Source organism: Polyodon spathula, chromosome 33 (assembly GCF_017654505.1).
Source record: "Polyodon spathula isolate WHYD16114869_AA chromosome 33, ASM1765450v1, whole genome shotgun sequence".
NCBI lineage: Eukaryota > Metazoa > Chordata > Actinopteri > Acipenseriformes > Polyodontidae > Polyodon > Polyodon spathula.
In genome coordinates, this window is record NC_054566.1 from 2,923,369 (window position 1) to 2,949,702 (window position 26,334).

A 26,334-nucleotide genomic window follows, 5' to 3' on the forward strand; every position below is an offset into this window, starting at 1 on the left:
CACTCAGCAAGCCCTAGTGGTTTGAGTCCAGGCATGGGAGCCGGTCAGAATCTGGTTTCTCTCCCAAGGCACAGACTTGGAGGCTGGGTGAACTGGGATCAGGCGCCAAGAGATAAGAGTTAAACACCAGGAGCCAGACTAAGTTGGTTTTGGATTCTCGCTCAGACACTGACTTGATATGTAAACCCTAGAGGCCAATTAATTCAACCTCCTGAGCTGTCAAACAGGACACAAGCAAGAATCCTGAAAGTAAAAACAAATGTTATAATCAGGAGTCTTTGGAGGGTTTAACACTTTCAGTACCAAAGCAGAAAAGCCTATTACTGTATAACTAATCAAATGCAGAACTTTCACGTGCCTTGTATGGAACTCTAATAAACACACAGCATCTCTGTGGGGTCCAGTGTGATCTTTAGGGTAGTTGAAATCACAGATTGTGCTACACTTTGAAAACCTACATTTCAGAAACGCTTGCAATCTAAAAATCTGCATTTCAAGTTTAAACTCTGCAGGGATGCAAATATGAAAACTGCAGTTCTAACGGTAAAAGCATGCAGGCTATACTATATTTGATTTAGGTAGGACCATTCCTTATTTTGTTTTATTGAGGAGAGGGGCACATAATGCATTTTTATTGCATTTTATTAAAATTTGCTGCGTACAGAATTCTGTGTAAACACAAACTCTATGTGAGTTAAAAAGAAGCTTGGAAACATCTAGCTGGTTATAGTAATGCAAAACCTCTGGGTATTTTGCTTCACAACAAATTGATGACAATAAAGTAAAAACTAGGGATGGACACCTGCGGGCTTGCTTGTAAGCTGCCCGGAGCTGCGTTGTTCTCGATGCTGTTGGCTGACAGCACATGCTTCAGAGGACAGCATGTGTTCGTCTTTGTCGCTCCCATAATTACATACAATTGTGTTATTATATTTTTCTGTGTTTTGGAAGACTTTGATATTAATGATATCGAAATAAGTGCATGATATCGATATACAATTTTCATATCTTTGCCCATCCCTAGTATAAACACATTTTATAAGCCACAGATTTGGAGGTTTTCTCTTAGACTTGATCAATAATTACAACAGAAATGACTGTAAAATTCTTAAAGATTTTTGTATGCTGAAAGATTAACATAGGAGTCAGAGAATTGAACCACTGCCCTAAAGAGTTCTAACTTCTATAACTCACTAAACTGCTATTCTTGTACGTCTGTTCTTCTGATTTTCCAAAACAAAAAGAAACAAATCCTTCCATCCTTGAGCTGAGCCCACCTGGTCCTATACAGAGGAGGCTTGTGTTCGCAGCTTGTCAGCAGGAGCTAAGTTTAGCAGTCAGGCCCCATGAGCAGTGGGGATTCTCATTGTTTTTGGAAGGACAGCCTGTCCCCGTCCTGCAGATGGTCCCATTGACCTCTACATGGTATGTCAAGAACAACTACATTCACTTCCCAATTTCTTCCATGACTCAATCCCTTTTTTTCCTGATAGTCTCTGCCCACTGTCCCGTTCACCTGGGCAGGGCGAGGAAATATCACTCATCCCCGAGCTAGGCAGGGGCGCCAATCCCTGCATCCTCACTGCACCCTGGGGGCTGTCAGTGCCTCACACTGCCTTTTCAGCATACAGCACTCTCCATCTGACTCTGCCTAGGTTATGCCCAGAGATAATTGAAATTTTCCCTGCCTGGCAACTTGATGTGGATGTTGCGGTATTATAAAAACTCATTTTGAACTGATTTGATGTATTTTATGCCACATTTCCATCTTCCACATTAAAAAAGCAGAGCTGGCAGTCACACTCCCACTCAGACTATGGCTCCTAATTAGCTGAAGTGTTAGCAAGAGACTGCAAACAGCGATGGCCCTGCTGTCAAGCCTGGTTAGCATACCTCATCTTGAACAGATCAGAGAGGTGGCAGGCAGGTGAACATCTCAACCTCTGCAATGACTAGGGTCTAGGACTGACTGGCAACTAACATGAAACACTTCATCTCCACCCAATCACCTAGCCCCCATGCGTTTCTTACAGAATGGTGCTATTATCAAACCAGTACAGGAGACAGAGAACTAAAGCTTAACAAAATAAGCAACCATCAAAGAGCTTAAAGGACTAAAAGATGCAAAAGCAGGTTGCCTGTGTTTTGGTTCTTGCTCTAAACAAAAATGCATCCTTTGTATAAGTCATTTACAAATAGGATTGACTCTGGGAAGTGTTACGCAAGTGGAGTTTCAAACTATACACTGCCAAAAGAAAGCTGCAGGTACTGGTAGCAGAGATGCTTTGTGGAGAGAAAATGACCCTTCGGCATCATTCAGAACTACAACGGGAATGCAAGATCTGAGTGAGGGGGAACAAGATACGATAACAAGAGCAGGATTTTTATCCTGGAAAACTAGCTGAGAAAGAGAGAGAGAGAGAGAGAGAGAGAGAGAGAGAGAGAGAGAGAGAGAGAGAGAGAGAGAGCGTTTTTCAGTAGGCTTTTGAATGCTTTCAAAAATCTTGTCAAAACATTAATATGTTTTCAAATCCTAATTCTGTATCAAAACCTCTTTGAGTGGTTTATTAATTTCGCTTAGAGGGTTAGGTGCTTAGAGAGGCCTCAGACTGAATAGCAGAACTGCGAGGGATGCTCATGTTTCTGTGTACCCAGTGCTTAGAGAGGTCTCGGACTGAATGGGAGAGCTGTGAGGGGGGGTTATTGTTCATGCATACCCAGTGCTTTATAAAACTTCTACAAAGGTTTGGCAAATCCATCCTTTTGTGTACTCTGCCACAGATTTAAACAAACATTATTATTTGGTAACAATTATTAATGCTTACTCTCCATTAGTCTCCCCTTTGAAGTGCATCTGACTTTGTTTCATGCTCTAAAACATTCAGCAATTACCTGATCATTTGAAAGCTAAATATCATATGACTGATTTCAATTCATTTCAGTTCGCTTTACTCCACTATTAAATACAGTGCCAGGTTAACTTGCATGCAGACCACTTAAAAGGCCAGATATTCCAGGAGAGTAATAATAAGTAGTATTTTTTCTTTTATTGGTTTTACACACTCACTACACACGTTTAGACAGGAAGGAATGTTAAATGAACCCAAATGTTTCTGGAATCAATAAAGCCCTATTGTTTTTGTAAAATAAAAAGTGGTATTTCCCCACCTTCCCAGCCCAGAGTTTGATCAGCTTAAAAGAGTACTCATTTCCTGTGCTCAAAAGGAGAAACTATGATAAATACTGACTCATTAAAAACTAAAAACTAAAAAAAAAACATAGTGGAAATCAGAAAACCTTACATGTCACATGAACGTGCAGTAATGACTCTCAAACCAATTTACTGTAAATGTTTCTTTTTAACAATAACATCTAGAAATCTTTCACAAAGCATTGGATTTTATAGATGACACAATTCATGTTTAAAAAGAATTACACTTCATGTGAACCAAAAGTCAGTTTAGCAAAGAAGGTGCACAAGAGTTCAGAATCAAAGTGTTCTGTTTGGGGGAGAGCTTCACTTTGATATTCCAGATTCCTCGTCAGTACGGACGCAGTTTAAAGATTTAAGGTGGGTTTTGCCAGATCCCATTGTGTGAGCGTGAAGCGGTTTTAAACAAACAGCAGGCAATCCTGTCTGATTCACAGTATCAGAGACAGGAAGCTGATTGAACATCAGGCCCTGGACAACTGATTCACAGGAACCGGGGGAAAAAAACGAAACATTTAACCCTCCCAGGGTCCTTTGGGGGTTGATGAATCCGTATACACCAATGCTACACCGGCAATGTGCAGCACACACTTTTATATAAATTATTATTTGTAATGCAAATAAATATAAATATTCTTTAACCCATTAAGTACCGATTTTTATTTATTTATTTATTTATTTTAAATCAATGCACAGGTTGTATTTATGTAATTTGATACATCAAATTTCGACTTCACTTTTAACAAAATTAGAGTAGGTTATCATAACAATATAGTTAAAGAGAAAATGTAAATAACAGTTAGGTGCCAGTTAAAAATGCTCCCAAGAAATTCCAACATGTGGACAATGGCACTTAATAGGTTAATATGCACACAAGGATTGATAGTAGTTGCTTGGTTGGAAGCTTCCATATCCCAGGCTGCACAAATGACTTTTGTTTATTCTGAGCAACAGACTTATCTCTAATCACTGAGCAATGCCACGCATCGTCAAGTAAAATCTGGTGGTTCTGGATCTTACTGACAGTGTTATGGCTGATGGTTATATTACAAACTGGTCTTCTCTACAGTATATCAACACAATGCTTTGCTTTCTTCGGGCACTTATTTATAGTTACAGATATGTAAAGATGAAAGCGTATGAAAAAAAAACAAACAAATGGCAATTGCTGGCACTCAATATATTCCCTGAACTTGACTGTATATAATGGAATCAGGCCCAATTAGAGGTTGACACACTTCATATTCCTCTTAAATGTATTAATAATAATAATAATAATAATAATAATAATAATAATAATAATAATAATAATCTACAAATCTATTATTAACCACCCTTCAAGGCGTTCCTTGAAGCGAACATGCTAGAGTGTTTACTGAAAAACAGCCCTCCCCCTCTGCCTCTCAGTGTTGAACAATGAAGGTGCTGGCCATGCTCACTCACCCTTGCTATTTTTGCCCCTGTGTTTTACAGATACAATTGTTTTCCTTTCGACTATTTTTTCTCCTTTCTCGAGAGCTGTTTTGTTTTTTTTTTACTTGCTTTGCTTCTGCTAACTGGCTTCCCGTAATTCTTTAGTTCTCCTTTAACCCAAGACGGCTCCAGCTCTGCACTAGGAGCAGTGCCAGCAGTGTCTGCTGGGTGCCAAACTATGACATCAATCTGGGTTTTAGCTCCAGCCCCCCCCCCCTTTAGAATGCACATTCCATCATTCTTGTTTACTGTACTGGATGCTGCTGGAAAGGTTCACTTTTTGGGGTCAGTTCTGGAGAAGTCAGCATGGCCCGGCCATTTGATACCATTGGTCTCTGTGCATGTGAAATACGTGCAGTTAAAAAGAGGAGTCTTTGGCCAGACCTCAAATCAAGGCTAGAAATATGAGGACTGAACGTAGCCAAGTTTAAAGCCAGTGCCACATTAACCCTATCATAGAAAAAAAAAACACACAAAAAAGTGTCATATTGGTATGGCAGCTGTATGTGAAAATCAGGAACTAACATTGCCTGCAAAATGAAAGCATTCGTTTTGCCAGTACACAACAAAAGAACGTTGCTTATGAAGTTGCTATGATACCAACATACACAACACTGGTGTCCACTTTTATCTGTGGAAAACAGGGAGATTGTTTTGTGTGCTGGTTACTTTTTTATAAAGTAGCTCCCCCCCAGCCTGCTCTGTTATTCAACATGTTAACAATAAGTCTGTCACACTGCGATCATCCACACAGTAAGAAAATATCATGCTTTTAAAACACAGAATAGAAATGAACAGGATAACAATTACAGTCATTTATTTTGTACTATTAGCTTGTTAGCTTGTTAGCTTTCAGTTTTTGGGGTTTCATTTATTTTTGTATAATATATACATAAATAAATAAATAAACACATAAAGATTAAAACTCAATAAGAAGTAATTGAAAAAAAGGAAAATACCAAAATCAGTCATTACAAAAGAAGTACAAAACTAGGCACCAGAAAGGAAAATGATTTTTCCTGAATCAGTTTGTATTGTTTGAATTGCTTATTCCTTAGACTCATTCCCATATAACAGTTAACTTCGGTAGATATGCACTGTCATTTTGCAACTGAGTTCACCTTGCTTGTCCCATACTCACTACTGCAGTTAATATGGATTACCTCTCTTTGTTCTGCACCATTCTTTGTTTATAATGCTTTAATTTAAGTAACTTAATAACATTAATATCCAATGCAACAGTAACATTTTAACCTATAAAATGATAGTAATGTTAGATCATACCCCACATTTAAAAAAAAGGGTTGCATTTTTGCAAACTTCAGACAAGGTATCAGCATTTAGGGCATGAGCTTCACAGTTCTCCTGCTCGACACTAAATCCTGTGTCACTGCATTGTCATTAAGGACCACTTAGTCAAGGACCTTATGAAATGTCCAAGAAAGCATATTACAGTCAAATAAATGTGAGAAGAAACTACAAAATGGATTTCAGCTCTATACAGAATTATTTTTCAAGAACATGATTAACAATGCTGATTGCAAGCAACTTGGAATGAACTACAAGTTTATTCCTCTACCTACAACAAACACCCAGTAACATGCTCCCATCTGTCACAATGTTTAAGTTATTGAATGTTAATTAAAACATGTCTTAAACAACTGTAGTGTACAGTATGGTTATATGATCCCCTGCAACACAGCAATGTATCTGGCAGATCCTTTAAATGATGTCCAAAAATTGGAGAATGCAATTAGAATGAGAAAATCCCCAAGTCTGCAAAGTACTGTGCTCAGAAAGATCTCAGTGACTTGACAAGGAGCATGGCAGCTGGCGTCTGTGCAACCATCTCTTACCTAGACACAGTGCCTACATTGACAATTTGTCAATCAATAAGTCTCCTAGGTGGAATGGAAGAGGTTTACAAAAAAAACACCATCAGCTGCAAGCAAGTAATGAATGAATGACGGAGCCTGCAGAGGTGTCACACAGCGGCCCCACTCACAGAAGCAAGGAGCAGGCGTTCTACAGCGGCTCCACTCACAGAAGCAATGAGCAGGCGTTCTACAGCGGCTCCACTCACAGAAGCAATGAGCAGGCGTTCTACAGCGGCTCCACTCACAGAAGCAATGAGCAGGCGTTCTACAGCGGCTCCACTCACAGAAGCAATGAGCAGGCGTTCTACAGCGGCTCCACTCACAGAAGCAATGAGCAGGTGTTCTACAGCGGCTCCACTCACAGAAGCAATGAGCAGGTGTTCTACAGCGGCTGCACTCAGAAGCAATGAGCAGGCGTTCTACAGCGGCTCCACTCACAGAAGCAATGAGCAGGCCACTACACACTGTCTCATGCTAAGGACATTTTACATTTTTTTTCCAGTCAGTGTATAAAACTGAAATAACGTCAACATCATCCTTTGCAAAGTTAAGAGACTTTTACGGGTCACAAGTCAAGTTTCTGTATTGGAAATGTTGGATGCTTTACATATAAAGTGCTGTCGCTGAGACACTCTCTGAGATTCCAATGTATCTGAACATTTCCATTTCCTTATTCGTCAGAGCAGGCTAATTAACCCTGAAGCACTGCAACTGATAGATTCAACCAAATATTAGCCAGATAGTATTAGTGAGAATAACCATTCCAAAAACACAAAAAACAAACGATACATTAAAAATAGTTCTCTGTGCCACCATTAAACATGCAAACTTCTCTGCTTAGTTTTCTTCTAATTAATGTTTAATTAATGTTGGTTTGTTTTTGTATTGCTGTGCAATCGCAAACAGACTCAGTGGCATTCAGATCCATTATTAAATAGCCTAGCCTTGTTCCACGCAGTACGGTAAAAGTACATGACTTTTTCTTTACATACTAGCTGTGCCAGTACTGCTATGTAGAGCTATGCATGCAAATGCCAGTTAAGAAACCCACGCCACTACATTTCACTGGCTTCCTTTCCTCACAAAGCGCATTGAAAGTTGTTTTCATGGATTATATAAAGTTTAATGTTGTTGATGAAACAGTTTGAGACAGTTGTTGGTCTATTACCGACAGATGAGAAAATATACACAAATACAAACTTTATTAACCTTTACAAAGAGTTCAAAGAAACCCTTACTTAAATAAGGTGTGAGCTCAAGCTTTGTGAATAGGGCACACGGTGTCCTGCAATTCTACAAACATGGGGTATAAGCACCTTCAACACATGTGTGTGAATGAGAAGAAAATACTCAGAACTGTGGCCAGGCACTGGCCTGGATATTCTCCTGTAATTGTAGCAACTTGAATGAGTTGTAGTAAAAATTGTATTACCTTGAATGAGAGCTAACACACACAATACCTTAAAACAGTCTTCACAGTTTTATAAATGGGGCCCTATGAAGTCAACGTAGACACAACATGGTGTATATTAACATTAAGAGGATCTGCATTTTTATCATGTTCTGCAATTTTGTCAAAGCTAGTGTGTCAATCTTCCAGAAACGTACCCAGTCGATCTTGTCCAAATTCAGGTTAATGAAGTGGATTTCTCTTCCTTTACTGATGTTCTCACTCCAGCAGCCCTGGGAGACCCAAGACTGAGTCACTTTTATGTGGTTCTCATCCGTCACCTTCTTAAGCTCACAGGGCAGTACTGGACCTGCAGAAAACAAACAGGGTGAGTCCGCTTTACTGGGATTCCAGAACCTATTAGCAACTGTGGTTCTGTACATAGAAAACACTGACAACAATTCTACCACAGACACTTCAAATAATACACAACTGTTAACAAAACATGTGCATGTATAGTCTGTTCATCCTTTAACACGGAAAACAGTCAGATTGTATCCTATGGAATAAGACTTCTCTGAGTTCCCTTACTTACAATAATCAAGTTCTCCTAGTTTAGAATTCCTCAGAATTATCCTTTTACAAATTACATCAATACAATGCTTTCTGTCTGTCTCTCTCTCTCTGTCTGTCTGTCTATCCTTTACATTATTGTTACACAGCTAAACCAACAGACATGCACTGGAGTTCAAAGAGCATTCAAATTCTACACTCAAGCTGTAGGCTTTGGGAGCACTGAAAGGTTTGACACAAATCAAATATAACTGAAATCTAAGCAAATTGGTGTACTGTTACTGAGCCAGTCATGCTTGCTATATTTCGCATGGTACGGTGCAGATGTTGACAGTGGGCCAAGGTAATGGCTGTACATACTGGAATACATAGTTCAAAACAGTAAACACAAATGTGAAGTCGGTATAAACAGTGCAGTCAGATTGTGATTCTATTGTTATAATGTTCTCAGAGGAAATGGATAACTTTTCAGAAGATGGCTGTCAGATCTTTAAACACCACTCCCCTGCTAAGACTCCAGCTAGACATTCCTGTCCCTCAAGGAGTTTCCTGTTAGCAGCCAATAAATATTCCCCAGGACATTGTCCTTCCTCAGGGAAACTGGGTCAGGTGTCACTTCCTGCAGGATCACAGGCATGGTGATCTCTTCCCTGAAGGCCTCAGTGTGATGTGAAATGAAGACTTCTTAACAGCTTTTCATCGAGCTACCCAATGCCTGTGGCCTCAAAAACACTTGGATGGCAGTAATTAAGACAGCTTTAGCAGTTTGTATAGTACTGTACGTGGCTACCCTCATCTGTCTCGACGGAGCTATTCAAACCAATCACTACCCATCACAACTTCAATTCCTCTTCCAGCTCTTGTATAACAACATTTGTTTTCTTTAAAAAAAAAAAAAAAAACTTTGGTATTTCACCTTTTTACAACCCAAGGATTAGTACCATTATGATAAACACAGAAAAAGATTATAATTGTTGCAGGTGCAAGTTAATAATTCAACTTCACTGTCGTGGACATATCTTAAACTCTGCCTGTCAAAGCTGACAGTTTATTTTAAGTTTTAGCATTCACAACATCCGTTGACTCAATGCAGTAGTGGGTATATGGTATACACTGCACACGTTGACCTGATGCAGTAGTGGGTATGCGGTATTCACTGCATGCGTTGACTTGATGCAGTAGTGGGTTTATGGTATACACTGCATGCGTTGACATGATGCAGTAGTGGGTATATGGTATACACTGCATGCGTTGACTTGATGCAGTAGTGGGTATGCGGTATTCACTGCATGCGTTGACTTGATGCAGTAGTGGGTATGCAGTTAGGTGTCTGGTGTTTATTGCATGATTTTCAATATTCTCGGTTAGGGACATCACAATAAATAAATACAAATCTGAAATGGTTGCATTGCTTCAGATGGTGCATTTTTAATATGAAGAAAGGTTAAAAGTGTTTATGATAAGATGTGCCTGAATTATTTTCATTTACACGTCCATCATGAATGTTTCTCTCTTAGGCTTCTATTCACAGATTCCATCCATGTAAGGACCTGAGATGCGCTTCCACTGTCTGAGCTGGGACCCCATGGGCTACTGCCAGAAAGACGCCGACCAGCTTTCCGGCAGGCAGCTCCTGAGCTCAGGCTGTCTGGCCACTGCCATGCCTCCACTGCAGCTTCCTGTCAGGAAATGTCCTGTTTAGACGGCATGCCGATGACGCCGGGCTCTGGCAGGCCCTGGCGTGACACGGGACGTAAACAAGTGGAGGCCGCAGACCTGACACAGCCCGGGAATCTCTGCTCCCAAGCCGAGTGCCACAGCTCGTTAGCAGGCTCTAATTAACCATAACTTAATGCCTTCCTGGAAGCCTTCTCATACCTCTCTCACAGCTCTTCACCTGTTGCTTTTAATTTTTTTTTAAAGACTTCCTGTTTCTGTTTTCTGATTACAAGACTTTAAAAAAGCCAGTCAAAAAAATGTGTATCTTTAAATTGCGAATGATGACAGCAGTGGAGACTGTAGCCGTTTGTCTGTCTGTCCCTCCACAAGTCATATTAGAAAAGAGACCACCACAATTGACCTTTTTGTAGTCCAATAGTTATTAATGTCCTAATCTCAGACACATAATCAATTAACTAACCTAGCTATTCCCAAGTCTAAATACTGTCAACACTTTACTAGAAGGCACCCTGTAGAAGAACCGCCTGTGTGCCTTGGCCACTCCAATGATTCCCTGTATACGCACTTGTAAAAGCAATGTAGACTGTGTCTTTAGCGCTACACCGGTTTCACAGTGAATAACAACGTTCTCTCTCTTGGCAGTCTGGTCTCTCTCTTGGGGAAGTGAAGCTGGCGCTACGCTCCCAGCTCCCAGTCAGAGCAGTGAGACAGGGCAATGGTGTGCAGCGAGCTGTGCTGATGGTATCTGGGGCCACATGGCTGGGAATCAGGGAAACAGGCACAGCACCAGAAGCACATTAAATACAAGGAGAGGGAGACAGGCTTAGAGGGAGACATTCGTTTCTGGTGGACTTGTTTACTTTAAATCTATTGTACTTTTAAATGTTTTTTGGGGGTTTTTCAAGCATGGTAGCGGAATAGTTTGTTGTTTTTAACCTGTGATGTTTCATGGTGTGTTTCTAACACACACTGTAACATCTTAAGGTAATTTCCATTTACCCTTTTGGAGTGCCCGAGAGACTGGACAAAACCCATGAATTACTGGTTATTACTGAATAATATTATGCAATGTATTGGTCACACAATGTGCTAATTTTATACACTGCAAAATGATTATTTTTTTGTGTACAAAGCCAGAGCATTATGTAGTCACTGTTGTGTATGTCTCAGACACATTACAGAACCATACAATCAAATAAATAAACACAGCATAATATCTGTGTACTAACCCTGAAGTCACAATTCTATCAATGGCTCATATCATTGCAGCTGCCCTTCTGTTACAATGTATTACCTATTTGAACCCATTCAGACTGCTAGCTTTTTATTAAATAGATTGGTATCCATAAACAGCTCTCTCTTTGTATTTTAAAGTCCAAAGAATATTGAACCTTTCCCTTTGATTTCAAATTCTATTCAAAGCTTCCCCTTTCCCTTTGATTTCAGATTCTATTCAACGCTTCCCCCTGCTTAACCTAAGAGCTCTCTTGGCAGCCTGTCAGTGTATACTCAACACTCTAAAAGAAACAAACACAAGCTAGTTTACTTTAAGCTGTCTCTTACTTCTTTAAAAAAAATGTTATTTTTAACTTTGCAGCCCATCATTATAGTCTGAGAATTTCTTTTTCAGTTATATGGTTGTGCTATTTTGCTTCCTTTTCATCCTCAGGCTGACACCATTGCTTAAAACTGCTCATACACAGGTCTCCTGCAGTATACTGTAAATACAAATGCAAATGTTAGCAAAAAAAAAAGTAATATTGTAAAGCACATCCAGTCACATGAACATACCTGGGCACACTAAATTGGGGAGAAAAACCGGGGTACAAAATTGGGGACGACTAAATTTTAAGAAAAGAAAAACAACCTTTATTGGATATTATTTATTTAAGGGTTTTATTAAAAAGATACATACAGTGGTTTGCAGAAGTATACACCCACCTGCAAAGTTTTCACATTTTGTTGGCACCCGAGCGTACTCCAAAACGCTTTCAAATTAGACTTTACATGTAGAATCTACACAAACTACTCCACACTGATAAAGTTAAAATTCAAATAGAATATGAATAAGTAAGATTTACAGAGAAAAACAGATTACTCTCAGTTGCCAAAAGTATTCAACCCCTTTGCTACTGCAGCCCTAAATCAGCTCAGGTGCAAAGGATTTGTTTGAAAGGTCACACAATTTGTGAAATGGTTTCAGCCTGTGTGTACTCAAAGTGGTTTAACTTGTAGATAATTTCCTTCAGGTATATTTCAAGCTGCAACTCACATAGTGATCCAATAAAGCAACTATGAAGACCAAGGATTTTTCTAAACAAGTCACGGATAAAGTGGTAGAGAGGCACAGAGCAGGAGAAGGGTACAAGAAAATTTCAAAGGCGCTGATTATCCCTCTCAGCACAGTGAAGTCCATCATTTGGAAGTTTAAGATGCATCATACCAACCAGACACTACCCAGATCAGTTTGCCCTCCCAAACTGAGCAGCCGGGCAAGCAGGAAACTGGTTTGGGATGTCACTTTGAAGCCAACAATGACCTTGAGAGATCTGCAAATTTCTGTGTCTGAGATGGGAGTCAGTTTTCACACATCAACAATAAGCCGGTCCCTACACAAAGCTGGCTTGTATGGACGGGCGGCAAGAAAGAAGCCACTACTCAAAAAGCCTAATCTTAAAGCAAGTATGGAGTTTGCGAAAAAACATGTAGATGATACTGCAGACATGTGGAAAAAGGTTTTGTGGTCAAACGAGACAAAAATATAGGTTTTCCGTCTAAATTCCAAGCACTACGTCTGACGCAAGCCCAACACCCAGTCAACACCATCCCAACTGGCAAGCATGGTGGTGGAAGCATCATATTATGGGGATGCTTCTCTTCAACAGGGACTGGGAAGCTTGTCAGGATAGAGGGGAGAATGGATGGTGCAAAGTACAGGCGAATCCTTGAGGAAAACCTCTTTAAACCAGCCAAGACTCTGAAACTGGGGAGGAAATTTACATTTCAGCAGGACAATGACCTGAAGCACAAAGCCAAAGCCACACTGGAGTGGTTGAACAAGAAGAAAATGAATGTTCTTGAGTGGCCCAGTCAAAGTTCTGACTTGAATCCAATTGAAAAATTACGGCAAGACTTGAATATTGCAGTCCATCGACGATCCCCAACAAACTTATCAGGACTGGAGCAATTTTACCATGAAGAATGGGTAAAAATGTCACCATCCTACTGTGTAAAGCTAGTAGAGACCTATCCAAAAAGACCCATAGCAGTAATTGCTGCAAAAGGTGCTTCTAACAAGTACTGACTTACGGGGCTGAATACTTACGCAATCAGTAAATTTCATTTTATACATTTTCTTTGCAAGTTTTGCTGACATTTAACCTCCTCCTCATATAACAGTGTTCAGTTTAACCACTACAGCTTTGAATAAAAAAAGTTTGTTTGAAAAACTGTGCACATATTATTTGTAATTCAATGAAATGTGACATTATTGGTAGGGGGTGAACACTTCTGCAAACCACTGTATACACATTTACCTTTAACTATCTCAATCCCCCCCAACATTGGAATCTAAGGGATTTTTCCCACATTGTGAAAGATGAAACACAAGCGCTATTAGGTTTACCATGAGACTGCGGCTCTACATTGGTCTGTCTTAGTCTAAGTCTATGTAAAGACGCTAACAGCAATGGAGAGCCATACCTTCTTCTCTCTATTTCAACAAGTACTGTAAAGAAACGTTCCAAACAGCAAAAACAACAAGTCAGAAAGTAATCTGGCCTAATTACTGGCAACTATCCATTTCCTGGAAGCGCTGACTTCCTTCATTGTGTCTTTAAACAGGGGCCGCTCATCCTGCAATAAACCCCCTGACAGAGGCTGCTTGAGTGGGGCGCTCAGTTACTGTTGGGATTACTGCTGAATAGGGCCACCTGCCAGCGCATGCTGCCACAACCAGACTGTGCAGGCTAAAATCGGGAAACAGTACAGTAAACCAACCTGATTAGGATGAACTGCCTTCCCTTCATGGTTGCTTGTAGCAATTCCAGCAGACAATCTAAAATATCTACAACAGCGGTTCCCGCACTCTAGTGCTCTAGGCAACTTCCAGTACAGGACTTTGTTCCACTCAAGTCCTTCATTATTGAATCGAGCCTTACAGTTCAGTTAACTCATTTAGAACCTGATTGCAATAAAATGCCTGTACTTGGATAGACCTTGAGGGAACACTTAGTACTTTATAGACTTGTGGGAAAATTTAGTATTCTATAGACTCAAGGGTACACTTAGTACTCTATGGACTCGAAGCTACACTTAGTACTCTCTCGACTCGAGGGAACACTTCGTACTCTCTAGACTCGAGGGTACACTTCGTACTCTATAGACTCGAGGGTACAGTTCGTACTCTCTAGACTCAAGGGAACACTTCGTACCCTCTAGACTCAAGGGTACACTTCGTACTCTATAGACTCGAGGGTACAGTTCGTACTCTGTAGACTCGAGGGTACAGTATGTACTTTATAGACTCAAGGGAACACTTAATACTTGTTGGATAACTCCTATAAAAAGTCAGTTATGTTCCGAGCAGATTCAGAAACGTGTTAGCAGTGGATACTGGGCTCTGTATATTTGCAGGCTGCTTTTGCAAGTTTCTTTAAACAAAAGCAGCAATTGTGCACCAAGAGTTTTGTGCATTTTGGATTCTGCTGGAATCTCTATCTTGAAAGAGTCTATTGAGAGCCAGACATGTTGGACAGCACTGTCCTTCCTTTTCAATGATTACTGATGGGACTTTAACGATCAGCATCTCATCTTTGTCGCTCTTCAATTAACAGGCTTGGCATTGTAATATAATGTAATGTAAATATTATCCTACTCAGCATTCCCTCTAAGGCTAAAATACACGCATTTTTCGCAGTAACTGGTAACAACCTTCGCATTCAGTTTACTAACTTTCGCAAGTTATTATCATAAATATCAACCTCAAATCGAGACTCCAGCCTCTCGAGGTAAACTTATTATTTTGAGACCATTCTTACAAAGCATTAACATTAGCATATTTGTGTCTGTCTTGCAGCTGATTCTCTGATTTCCCTCAGTAAAAATGCATGTCTCATTAGTGCAGAGCTCGCTCGGGAATCAGCAAATCTACCGGTACAGGGTGTGTGAAGCAGGCGTCTGGCAATTCTGCCTCTATAGAGAGTGCTGCACATTAACTTTACAGTTTTTAACTCCTTGTATAACTGAATACTAAAATCAGTAAAGCACAATCTTCCTGCATTATTAGACTTATAAATACTCTGGTAAACATAAATACAAATCACAATACTCACACTTTGATGGTTTATGTTTGATTTCCCTTTTAAAAAACTGCCTTTTCAGAAATCATCTCAAGCATTTTGAAACTGGTAAAAATGTAATCAGCACATTAGTCGAAAATACACATTTACATGTATAATAATTGAAGAATACCATGTCTGGGTTTTTTTGCGAGTTTATTCATCATGTGACTTCACTCCATGTCTCTGCTGAAACTCAACATGGTGGCTGCACCAAAGAAGAAAAAAAAAAAGCAATGTTTCTGTAATAGAGCTAAAAGAAATCTGATTATCTATATGGGGATGGTGAGATAGTATTCTTAAAGTTTTTCTATAATTTGCGTGATCATGTATGAGTCTATATCACAAATATCATATAAAACACGTTGAGAATAAGAAAGCAAAGACAGCAACAATGGCAAAGCACTGCATTCTTCTATGCTGAAAAACTAAGACCTAAGGTACTGCGCTCAAGGTGGAGCTTTCCTGAAGTAAGTAAGCTGAATTAATTGCGTATTTCATTAATGTTTAGTTTATTTCTTTCCACACTACCTGCCTTTAATGAAGCTAGAATTAGTCATTTTAAACCACGGCCGTTTCTTAATTGAATTATATTTTCTGACAACGAAGAAATGAGCTCAAAACTATTTTTCTAGCTATACAATCCTGAAAGGAAACTGATCACTTTACTGTGGAAAGGATGTAGTAACTACACCACACACCGTTGGTTTCATAAATACATTCTGTCTGGAGACATGCCTAAATCTTGCAAATAACACTGAAGAATTCTGAAAGAAACAGCGAGAGGACTAATTATGCGTTTACATTAAAAGGGGCGCTATTTAAATTACAATCAGGTAATACATAGCAGCGAACATGTTTTAGTGCAACGAGTCAGTCAACACGCCTTTATCAGTGTTTCATATTTTATCCTGGTTATTATACTAATGCCAGTAAAACACTAAACTTAATTTGGAGTACTGTACATAGGATTACTCTCACATTACATTACTAAACTGTTAAAAAAAATTTTAATTGTTATTGTAGATGCCAGCAATAAGCTAAACAGGTCTTTTCAAAACCTTTACTTGTATACTGAACTACTGTGTTAGTGGAAGTCTGTAAATATGTTTCTTACAACTGTGCTGGACATTTGGTTTTCTGAACTGTTGTAATACAATTGCTAGGTTTTCCTGCTTATTTTAATGCCAGCAATGAGCCAAGTGATGTCTACAAACAATGATAGGTTTGAAGTGTCTTCGGGTGCTTTACTTGCTATTACAGATTTGAAAAAAAAAAAAAAAAATATATATATATTATATATATATATATATATATATATATATATATATTATTATATTTAAATAAATTATTATTATATAGATATGCTAAAAATAATAATAATTGTGGTAATATTTATTAAATGTACTTATTTTAACTACCAACAGTATATTTGTTCAAATGCAATATTTAATTATTAATACGTTGATAAAAAGTGGGAACAAATGGAATTGGCCATTTTTGAAAAACGGAATTTGGTATTCCCAAGAATGGAACAATTAGTAGCCCTAAAGATGGTTACAAATGAAGGCAGTGCAGATGCCAGTGTTTTATGCAGTAGTATAAACCCATGCTATGCAGGCCACCAGTTAAGCATGCAACTGTGATAACAACCGACAGGGCTGCATAGGATCAGAGGATGAATCAAAATCAGAGGCACAGCCACAATAAATGTCTTGTTTAAATTTACAGTAAATTGTAAAATTGTTGAGATACTTGTATTGGAATATTGTTTCAAAATTGTATAACGCAACAAAAATATATTAAAAGGGTTAATGCGTGGCCGAAGGTTTCTCACTGATAATTTACCCTTTATCAGTCAAAACGGCAAGTTTCTCAGTATCTAAAAAGCTTAGAGGGAACGCTGATCCTACTGTACCTAAACCATCTAAATTCAGTCCAGTGAACACAAGAGGCCGAGGCCCAGGAGCTGGGTGTAACGCAGACAGTGTGACAGCACTGAGTGATGCCCCTTCAGTTTCTCCAAGCCTGTTTGGTGGTCAGGGTCAGTGTATTGAATAGGCTGTTTGGATCCAAGGTCAGGGCTTGCTCTAGCAGGCTTGCCTCTGCTCCACACACCTATTGTCCTGCCGTTTCCTCGTCGAGAGGCAGTGCTCTCCATCCAGAGGAAGGTAAACAAGCTCTTATCAGGACTGCACAGAAGGACTTGTGTCACCTCGCAGACACCCCGTCGCGGCGCCACTTAAAAGGGTTTGTGGGGCAGTGGGGGACGAGGCTTCTCCTCTGGTGGAGGCACACAGGTAAAAGTACCCCAAACTGTCCCAGTTCTCTTTCAAAACTGGGACCCAGTTCCCAGAATCTCCATTTTCTAACCCTCAGACTGTGCATGTCCCTAGGTAGCAATAATAATAATAATAATAATAATAATAATAATAATAATAATAATAATAATAATAATAATAATAAGTTATCATATTCAAAGTTGTGAAATTCTATCCAGGAACAAGAACAACAACAACCACACATTCATGGGAAATCAATTTCATGGGACTGCATTCCCTAACATCGTACAACACATCTGGTGTGGATTAGTGGAATAACTTGAAACGAATGGCTTTGCAAAATTTCGTGAAATTCCAGTGAGAGGCTCTGATGGGTTAGCTTCATAAACTCTTAAAAACTTCTGCCAAACAAATCTTACAGTATATAGTTTGTGCAACGTAACTTCAATCAATAAATATGCTTTAAACGTAACAACATAAGGGAGGCCAAAATGCACTTTATCTCATATTTTTTATTTTAAAGTAATTTAGACTTAAAACAATATTAGCTGTATTTGTGATAAGGTAAACAGAATTATTACATGATGTATAAAATCATCACTCCTTTTATTTCCCATACATTACTTTGAATCAAAAGCATTTTTTCTAACACACACAAGAGTCAATTTAAAATGAATGGATTAAACCAAGTTTCAACACAATTGTTTGTTCTAAAGAACTAGTTAACGTACGGGTGCATCCACTATATCCTCATCGGTAGAGATCTTCATCAAGCTGGGGGGCTGCAGACCGGTACATCTCCCCCCCTCCCAGGATCTCAGCCGAGATAAGAGAAAGAATGCTGTCCCTTTTCATAGATGCTGGCACTAGTGTGATTGGGGAATATTCCACACGTTTATGAGGCTTGCTGTAATGAGCTCTGCCTCCCTTGTGTGTGCGAGTGAGCGGTAATGAGGCGTGTGGAGCTCGCAGCTTATGGGACACTCTGGAAAGTGAGCCTGGACCTCCGAGACCCTTTAAACACATTCATCGTTCCCACTGGATCTGCTTTTGAGTATAGTGCTTGTACTGATTCTTCTTCTTCTTCTTCTTCTTCTTCTTCTTCTTCTTCTTCTTATCATTCTTCTTCTTATTATTAGCTTAACCTGTTAAGAAATGTGTTTCATTGTTTCCTAATGGCTACTTAATATACATCAGATAAACATTTAAAATGCCAAGTTGTATTTTGAAATGCCTTAAAAATACTGAGACTCAGTTTACAGATATGATCCAGTAAGGGCATTGCGTCTCCTTGTCCTTAAAATAACATTGTTATTACCAGTCAAAAGTGATCAGTGTGTCCTCCTATGAGCATAACTCAGGGCGTGAAAATTGAGAGAAACTCAAATCCAGCAGAAAACCAGGCTGTAACTGAGGTTGTTGTTGGGTTTTTTTTTTTCTTTTTACCCAATTTTATGTTACACTATGGACATGCAATCTCACAATAGGTTAACTGCGTAAATCATTTGTGGGGTCTCTGTACAGCATATAACATGATCCATTTTGAGCAGCTTTTATTTTATATTTGAGCTCAGAATACCAAAGCTGTCATGTGGGAAACATCTTTTATTAAGGCCACATTAGGATCTCTAGCTTCTATTCAAAAAGCTTCCCACTACTGGAATGTGACATAACTATCCTGCTATACAGTAAATGCAAAAGTTCAGAACTGAAAAGTTTATTTTAGAAAATGTATAAAGCCAACGGACTAAACAGGAACCGAGTCCTCAGTGCTAAGATGTTCTTTGAAATGCTCACCATTTGTCCAGGTTTCAAAATATGCCTGCCTCTTACGAGATACAAAGTGCACTATTGGAAAAGCATGTCAACACCCAGTGTATTACCCTGAACAAACCCCAGCAGACACACAAGCAGATCACAGCATTACCAGCATCAGAGACTCAAAGAATCTGCAGATCACAGCATTACCAGCAACGAGACTCAAAGGATCTGCAGATCACAGCATTACCAGCAACAGAGACTCAAAGGATCTGCAGATCGCAGCATTACCAGCAACAGAGACTCAAAGGATCAGCAGATCACAGCATTAACCAAAAACAGAGACATAAAGGATCTGCAGATCACAGCATTACCAGCAATACAGACTCAAAGGATCTGCAGACAGTGTTCCTGATACAGTAATGCACACCCGGCTCTCAAACCAAACCACAGCTCTGCAATGGGTTCCACAAGTGTACGAGAGGCTCCTACCACTGTGACGCCTTACTAGGGGAGTATGTCAAGACTGTGGTATCGTTCTAACAACGAAAGGCTCATACCATTGTTGCTGCCCCCTGTGCTGCAATTGCCCATCAGTACAAAAAAGTGGCACTGTGATTGTAGTGCGACTGCCATTGAAGAACGCTAGTATATTTGAAAAGCAGTCTGGAGTGCAGATTGTTCATTCCTGCCCTCAGATAGGGATCAGTGTCTCCAGGGACGACAAGTGGTCGCGTCGGTAGGTCTCACTGCCACCCAGTCTCGACTGCCGGGGGGGTGGGGGGTGGGGGATGTTTAAAGTTGCTTATTTAGACTTCTGACAACATATTTATTATTTTCAAAGTATCTAAGATGCCGTCTGTCTTTCAGCCTGCGTCGTGTTATCTGATGGTTACATAATGCTCCCGTCGAGTCTCTCTTCCTGAGGACACAGGGCTCCTGCAGCTTGCATGGTAGATGCTTTTCTTATTAGCTGTTCTTGCTCTGAAGTGTTCATGGAGGGGGAAGGGGTTTCCTTGACATTGTGTGACCAGAACTGAGCCCGAGACTGAAAGCTGGGGAACTGTGAAAGTGTGCAGCTACTAGGGTTCGTTTTTTGTGCCTCTATCTTACAAAATAGTAACTAGCAACACACACCCCCACATAACAAATAGGTAGCGACTCTCATGAGGTAATGCCATAACAAACTGTAAAGCTAAATTAATAAACAAGTAGACAGTGCACTTACTTGTGAGCGCAGCAATGAGCACAGCGATCAGTACAGCGACCTTCATGCTTCTGGATTTCCGTGGTCTGTACTCTACCCTTTGTCAGGAAGTTCAGGCACTAGCCCAACTGTCTCTCTCTGGGAACACTGTGGCTGGGGGTTTGGAAATAGGTCCGTTAAACAGGATCGTCCACGCAAATCCAGCCTTGACGGGACTTAGAAAGCTGAAGGAAAAGCACAAGCATACACAATCTTAGAGATCGCTTTTTGCATCACGTTTCAGGGATTTCCAGAGAATGACTTGTCCCATTCTGAACACTTGTGAAGTTTCTTTTCTTTTCATAACTTCAAACACTGAATCATTTAAATAAACAACTGTGGGCTACAGGTCCTAAACATGTTCTAAACTGTGGACCAATTTATCATCCATCAAAGCCCTAAGATATTATTAAATTGTATCTATTAAACTGGGAGTGGAATGGCCCTCCAAAACCAGAATTGGGCACCCTCGTTTTAAAGTCTCTCTGGGGAAAATGAGGAGAACTTCAATGAGGAGAAAAATACAATAAAATCACATTGATGGAAGGCATGATCTGAAAAGTTCACCTTCTTGACTTTCTTTGAAGTTAAACCATTAAGTTTAAAGGCTCTGATGGGTCTCTGTGACTGACTCCAATCCCCAAACGACCAATCAGGGAGATGATTTAAAGTTAAAAAAGTAAAATACAATTATGAAGCTAATTTACTAAGTGCTGTACCTTTAAGGCAACATCTCAGTTCAAACCCCTCAAATACCTGAAGCTCGCTGAAAATGCAGTCATTAAATTTCAATCCCAGCTAACTTGCCTTAGAAGGAAAATAAGCTGCTTTCACATTTTCAAGAGCCAGCGTGTTTGTCTCTTGCACGCTTGCAAATAATTAAAGTTCCTCTCCTCTTGGAACTGTGGCTTGTAAGAACAGTTTGTGTTTGTAATTTCCCATGAACATTACCAATGTGGTTACCCAGAAGACATGGGTTCCACCCACGAATACCGTAAAACAACGAAATAGAACAAAAGTGACAATTCAAATTGAAAACAACATGTGGAGACATGCATGATTGGGCAAATCAGCTGCAAAAGCAAGTGCCAGGACATATTATCAGTTGAATCCAGTGACTTACTGAATCTGTCATGTTTTTTGCCCCAAAAAAGAAAAAAACAGTACCTTGTGTATACTGCTAGGGAATCTTTTAATAAAGTGTTTTTACTCAGTTTTCACTATAGTTGAAAGGGTTAGGCTACTTTTTTTATATTATGAGAGTATTTTACAGCACCAGGAATCACCCTGGGCAAAATGCTCTTCAACCAACCTCTAAGTGTGAAGGATCAAGTACTGGACATGTGTGCAAAGATTAAAGTTGTAGTGTACCACAGTGCTGTGACGCTAGAATCCCTTGCCGTCTGGTGACTGCATTCATCTGTTGTTTATTCTTCAGTGGACTACTTCATCAGACAGCAGTCTTTTACAGTCCAGTTTGATTACATTCTCTGACTACTTTTTGATGCAGGGAAACTCCCCTTCCATTTTTGTTAAAGCTGAATTCCACAGTGTTACTCAACGAGACGTTAGTATTAATGATCAATGAGACGTTAGTATTAATTATCAATGAGACGTTGGTATTAATGACCAATGAGACGTTGGTATTAATGACCAATGAGACGTTGGTATTAATGACCAATGAGATGTTAGTATTAATGATCAATGAGACGTTAGTATTAATGATCAATGAGACGTTAGTATTAATGATCAATGAGACGTTAGTATTAATTATCAATGAGACGTTAGTATTAATTATCAATGAGACGTTAGTATTAATGACCAATGAGACGTTAGTATTAATGATCAATGAGACGTTAGTATTAATTATCAATGAGACGTTAGTATTAATTATCAATGAGACGTTAGTATTAATGACCAATGAGACGTTAGTATTAATGATCAATGAGACGTTAGTATTAATTATCAATGAGACATTAGTATTAATTATCAGTGAGACGTTGGTATTAATTATCAATGAGACATTAGCTGCCACAGATTGCAGATGTGCAAGGTATTAAAGTACATTTCCTGGCTCTCTTATGGCTCAGGAAGGCAAACATTTTAGCTAATTTTTCACTTGCTGATATTTTCCCAGAAACTTACAGAAACCTTTTTAAAGATGAAATATTGAATATTAATCTCAAAAGATTAAGCACTAGTATGAAAAAAAAAAAAAACATTTTGGGGGCATTTTTGTCTTATAGAATAGAATAGAATTCAAAATATCACACATAAATGTATAGAATTGAATAGAATAGAATTCAGAAAGTCACACATGGAATTTTTTAATTGAAAAGAATATAATTCAGAAAGTCACACAAAAGTATACAATTGAATAGAATAGAATTCTAAAGGTCACACAAAAACTTAAAGAATTGAATAGAATAGAATTCAGAAAAACACATAAACGTTTGCCACGGTATTTGCAAAGTAACTGTGTAATTTTACGTGCTTTTCCAATGCAGCTCTGTGCTTCACTAAAGATGCTCTTATATACCTAGTTATTTAAAAAATTGTGATTAGCACACTGTTTGTATACCAATGTAGAAGTCTAGTGTAATACTATAATAATTAATGATTATAATATTATTCTTATTAATGATTATAATAGTATTAATAATATTATTATATTAACTTAACTTGTCTAGAATCTTAAGTCTTTCAGTGTCGCTGTATAACTCGAGCTTAACTGATATTCAGTCTTTCAGTGTGTATCTGTATAACTTAACTTGAATTATCTTAAGTCAGTTTTCAGTCACATATTATTATTATTATTATTATTATTATTATTATTATTATTATTTATGCTCAGTGTGTGAAATAAATACATTAAAAAACGCAGTGTTCCTACTCTACAAGCCTTTCTACAGGCACTAACTCCTGCGTGATGCTCCGGTGGTCTGTGCGCAATCCTCCTCAGCGAACTCTAACTCTCGCGGGCAAGGTGAAAGCTCCCCCACGCTGTGTCCCATACAAGACAGCTGGGAGTCGAGTGTGTTGAAAACTCATTAATTTCCAATTAAGTATTGACTCAACCTAAAATTCTATCATAATTAAATAATGCAAACGTGTGTGTATGTATAATTTAAAGGAAAATAGGAAGACAACTGCTGGTTGCGTTTTCTTCTATATTTCATGGTTATCAACTTTTGTAAGAGCTTATGTATAGAAACATATATTTCATATCCATCATCAATGAAGAATGATCTGTCTTTTTAACTCGACATGTTCTTTATAAATAGAACTTTCAAACAAATGATTTTCCCATAAGGATATAGCCTACAATTTGTCAAAATACGGCGGGCTTATCAAGTAGTTTACTATGCATTTGGATTGTCTCGGAAAGTGAGAGAACCGAACAAATGTTTTCTCGCAGCTAACAAATATCCATACATAGGCAACAAACGGTGTTTAACTGAACGCACTTAAAAAAAACTCAATTGTAAAGGCAACACTAGGGCTCCTCTATCTGCTGTCTGTAGTCCAGTATTTCTAGCTCATAACAGTTCAAGAACGTGCGGCAGTTTATTAATTGGTGGTAAACGCGTTGGGCACTGTGCGGTCCAGTGGTTTTTGAACAATGGTGTTGTAATCTGGAGGTGTCCGGTTCAAATCCCAGTTCACTCAATGTGAGACCCTCAGCAAGTCATTTAACCCTCCTTGTACTGTCTTTTGTTGTCAGCGACTCTGCAGCTGATGCATAGTTCATACACCCTAGACTTTTTAAATCGCCTTAAATGTACCACAACAAAATAATGTGTATTTTGGAAAGCATTTTTTTAAAACAAGTTGATGAGGTATTCGTATTTGTTCAACTACTCCATAGCATCCGCACCATGTGTGTACATCCAATGTAGTGTTGGTATTATATTATTATTATTATTATTATTATTATTATTATTATTATTATTATTATAGAACTGTGTTAACGTTCTTATAATTACAATTTTAATTATATATTTTGAATATTGTAACTACAGTACGATGGGATAATTAGTAGTTCATCCTAATTTAATCTAGTGTGATTACTCCCACAAAGACATGTCCAGTGCTTTTGTAAACTGAACTACAGAAACACGATCAGCTTCCAAATCTAATAATATTCTAATAATATTCAGCACATTGCGGATTCATTTGGGTGTACAGCACTCCTTAACTTTACTGAGCAAAGCTGTGTGATCCTCAGGAGAAAACTCAACATCTCCCTCTAGATTGGAGATACAAGACCACATTAAACGGGTGGTGAGCTGTGGCAATGTAATGGTCATTGACTTTTGGCTGACTTTATCCGGAAATGGCACTTCGGTCCCTTTCTTAAATACTATTACAATGAGTATATTTGATAAGATATTGTTGAGTAACTGGAAAAAAAGTAAACCACGCGATAACAGAGACCAGCAGCGGTGCAGACAATGTTAATCTGGTAGGACCTGATGGACCGATAACTTGTATATACAAAATACAGAGATTACATTAGCTTTGCTATCTGTAAACTACTGTTTAATTTAAATATGTAATATATGATATCTAGCAGCTACAAATGTCATAAAGTTGATCAGACTCAAACTGGGCAACACTAATGGTATTTCCTCATGAAACAAATATATTATATATATATATATATATATATATATATATATATATATATATATATATATATATATGATATGTGTGTGTGTGTGTGTGTGTGTGTGTGTGTGTGTGTGTGCGTGCGTGTGTGTATGTATCATCAATATGTGTTGTATATAATATATATATATAATATATATATATATATATTATATATATATATATATACGTCGTCCGTGCAGTCGCACATTAAAACAAATGTGGGAAAACACTTTGGGAAACATCATTATTAAGAGTTTTTTTTTTTTTTTTTGTCATTTTAAATGTAACTAATAGGCAGCCACTGGGTGTACCTAAGCAATTTATACATCAAAGTACATCGATTAAAAATATTATCGATTTAAAACATTATTGAACTAATTTAATGAGTTGCAGTCGAACCGTAAACAGATCACAAACAGACAGCTAAAATAATCACACAGAACGGAAATTGTAATTCAAGAAAATCACTTACTGGCTAAGGAGAACTTTTTTTCTAATGTTTTCGAAGTTTCCACTGCCGTCTCAAAGAGTCTGTACAACTTCCCAAAACTTAAAGTCCTTAAATTCAGGCGAAACGTTTTGTAGCACTGCCCCGGTCTGGCCTGCTGAAACTATACGTCACCCCGACAGACAAGCACAGCGACGAACCGTGTCTTGTGGTTTTGCATGGAGGACGGAGCGGTAGGCGGTTCATAATTTGGTCAGTCTAACTGTGATGTGGGAGAAACGGTAATAACTCTTTGAAACACATGTTATAAAACAGCACTGAACTCTAAAACTACACAGTTAACAATAAAGATACAAATGCAGCAGATTATAAAGACATTTTAGTGTTTATTTTAACTGCATGAG

General features: G+C 38.6%; 1 protein-coding gene across 2 annotated transcripts in view; it reads right to left on the bottom strand.

The window, feature by feature from the left end:
* The window catches only part of LOC121303524 (endoglin-like), a 50,243-nt gene extending 24,171 nt beyond the window's left edge, over positions 1–26,072 (bottom strand). The window contains exons 1-3 of one of the 2 annotated variants that reach the window (XM_041234264.1): positions 25,955–26,062; positions 20,812–21,014; positions 8,170–8,321 (exon numbers count right to left, since the gene is read on the bottom strand). In XM_041234264.1, the coding sequence (XP_041090198.1) occupies positions 8,170–8,321; positions 20,812–20,857 (198 nt within the window). In that variant the 5' untranslated portion in view covers positions 20,858–21,014; positions 25,955–26,062. Of the gene's footprint in view, positions 1–8,169; positions 8,322–20,811; positions 21,015–25,954 lie in introns of both variants that reach the window. The other variant, XM_041234263.1, reaches the window with a different exon arrangement.
* Between the last annotated feature and the right edge of the window lie 262 nt (positions 26,073–26,334).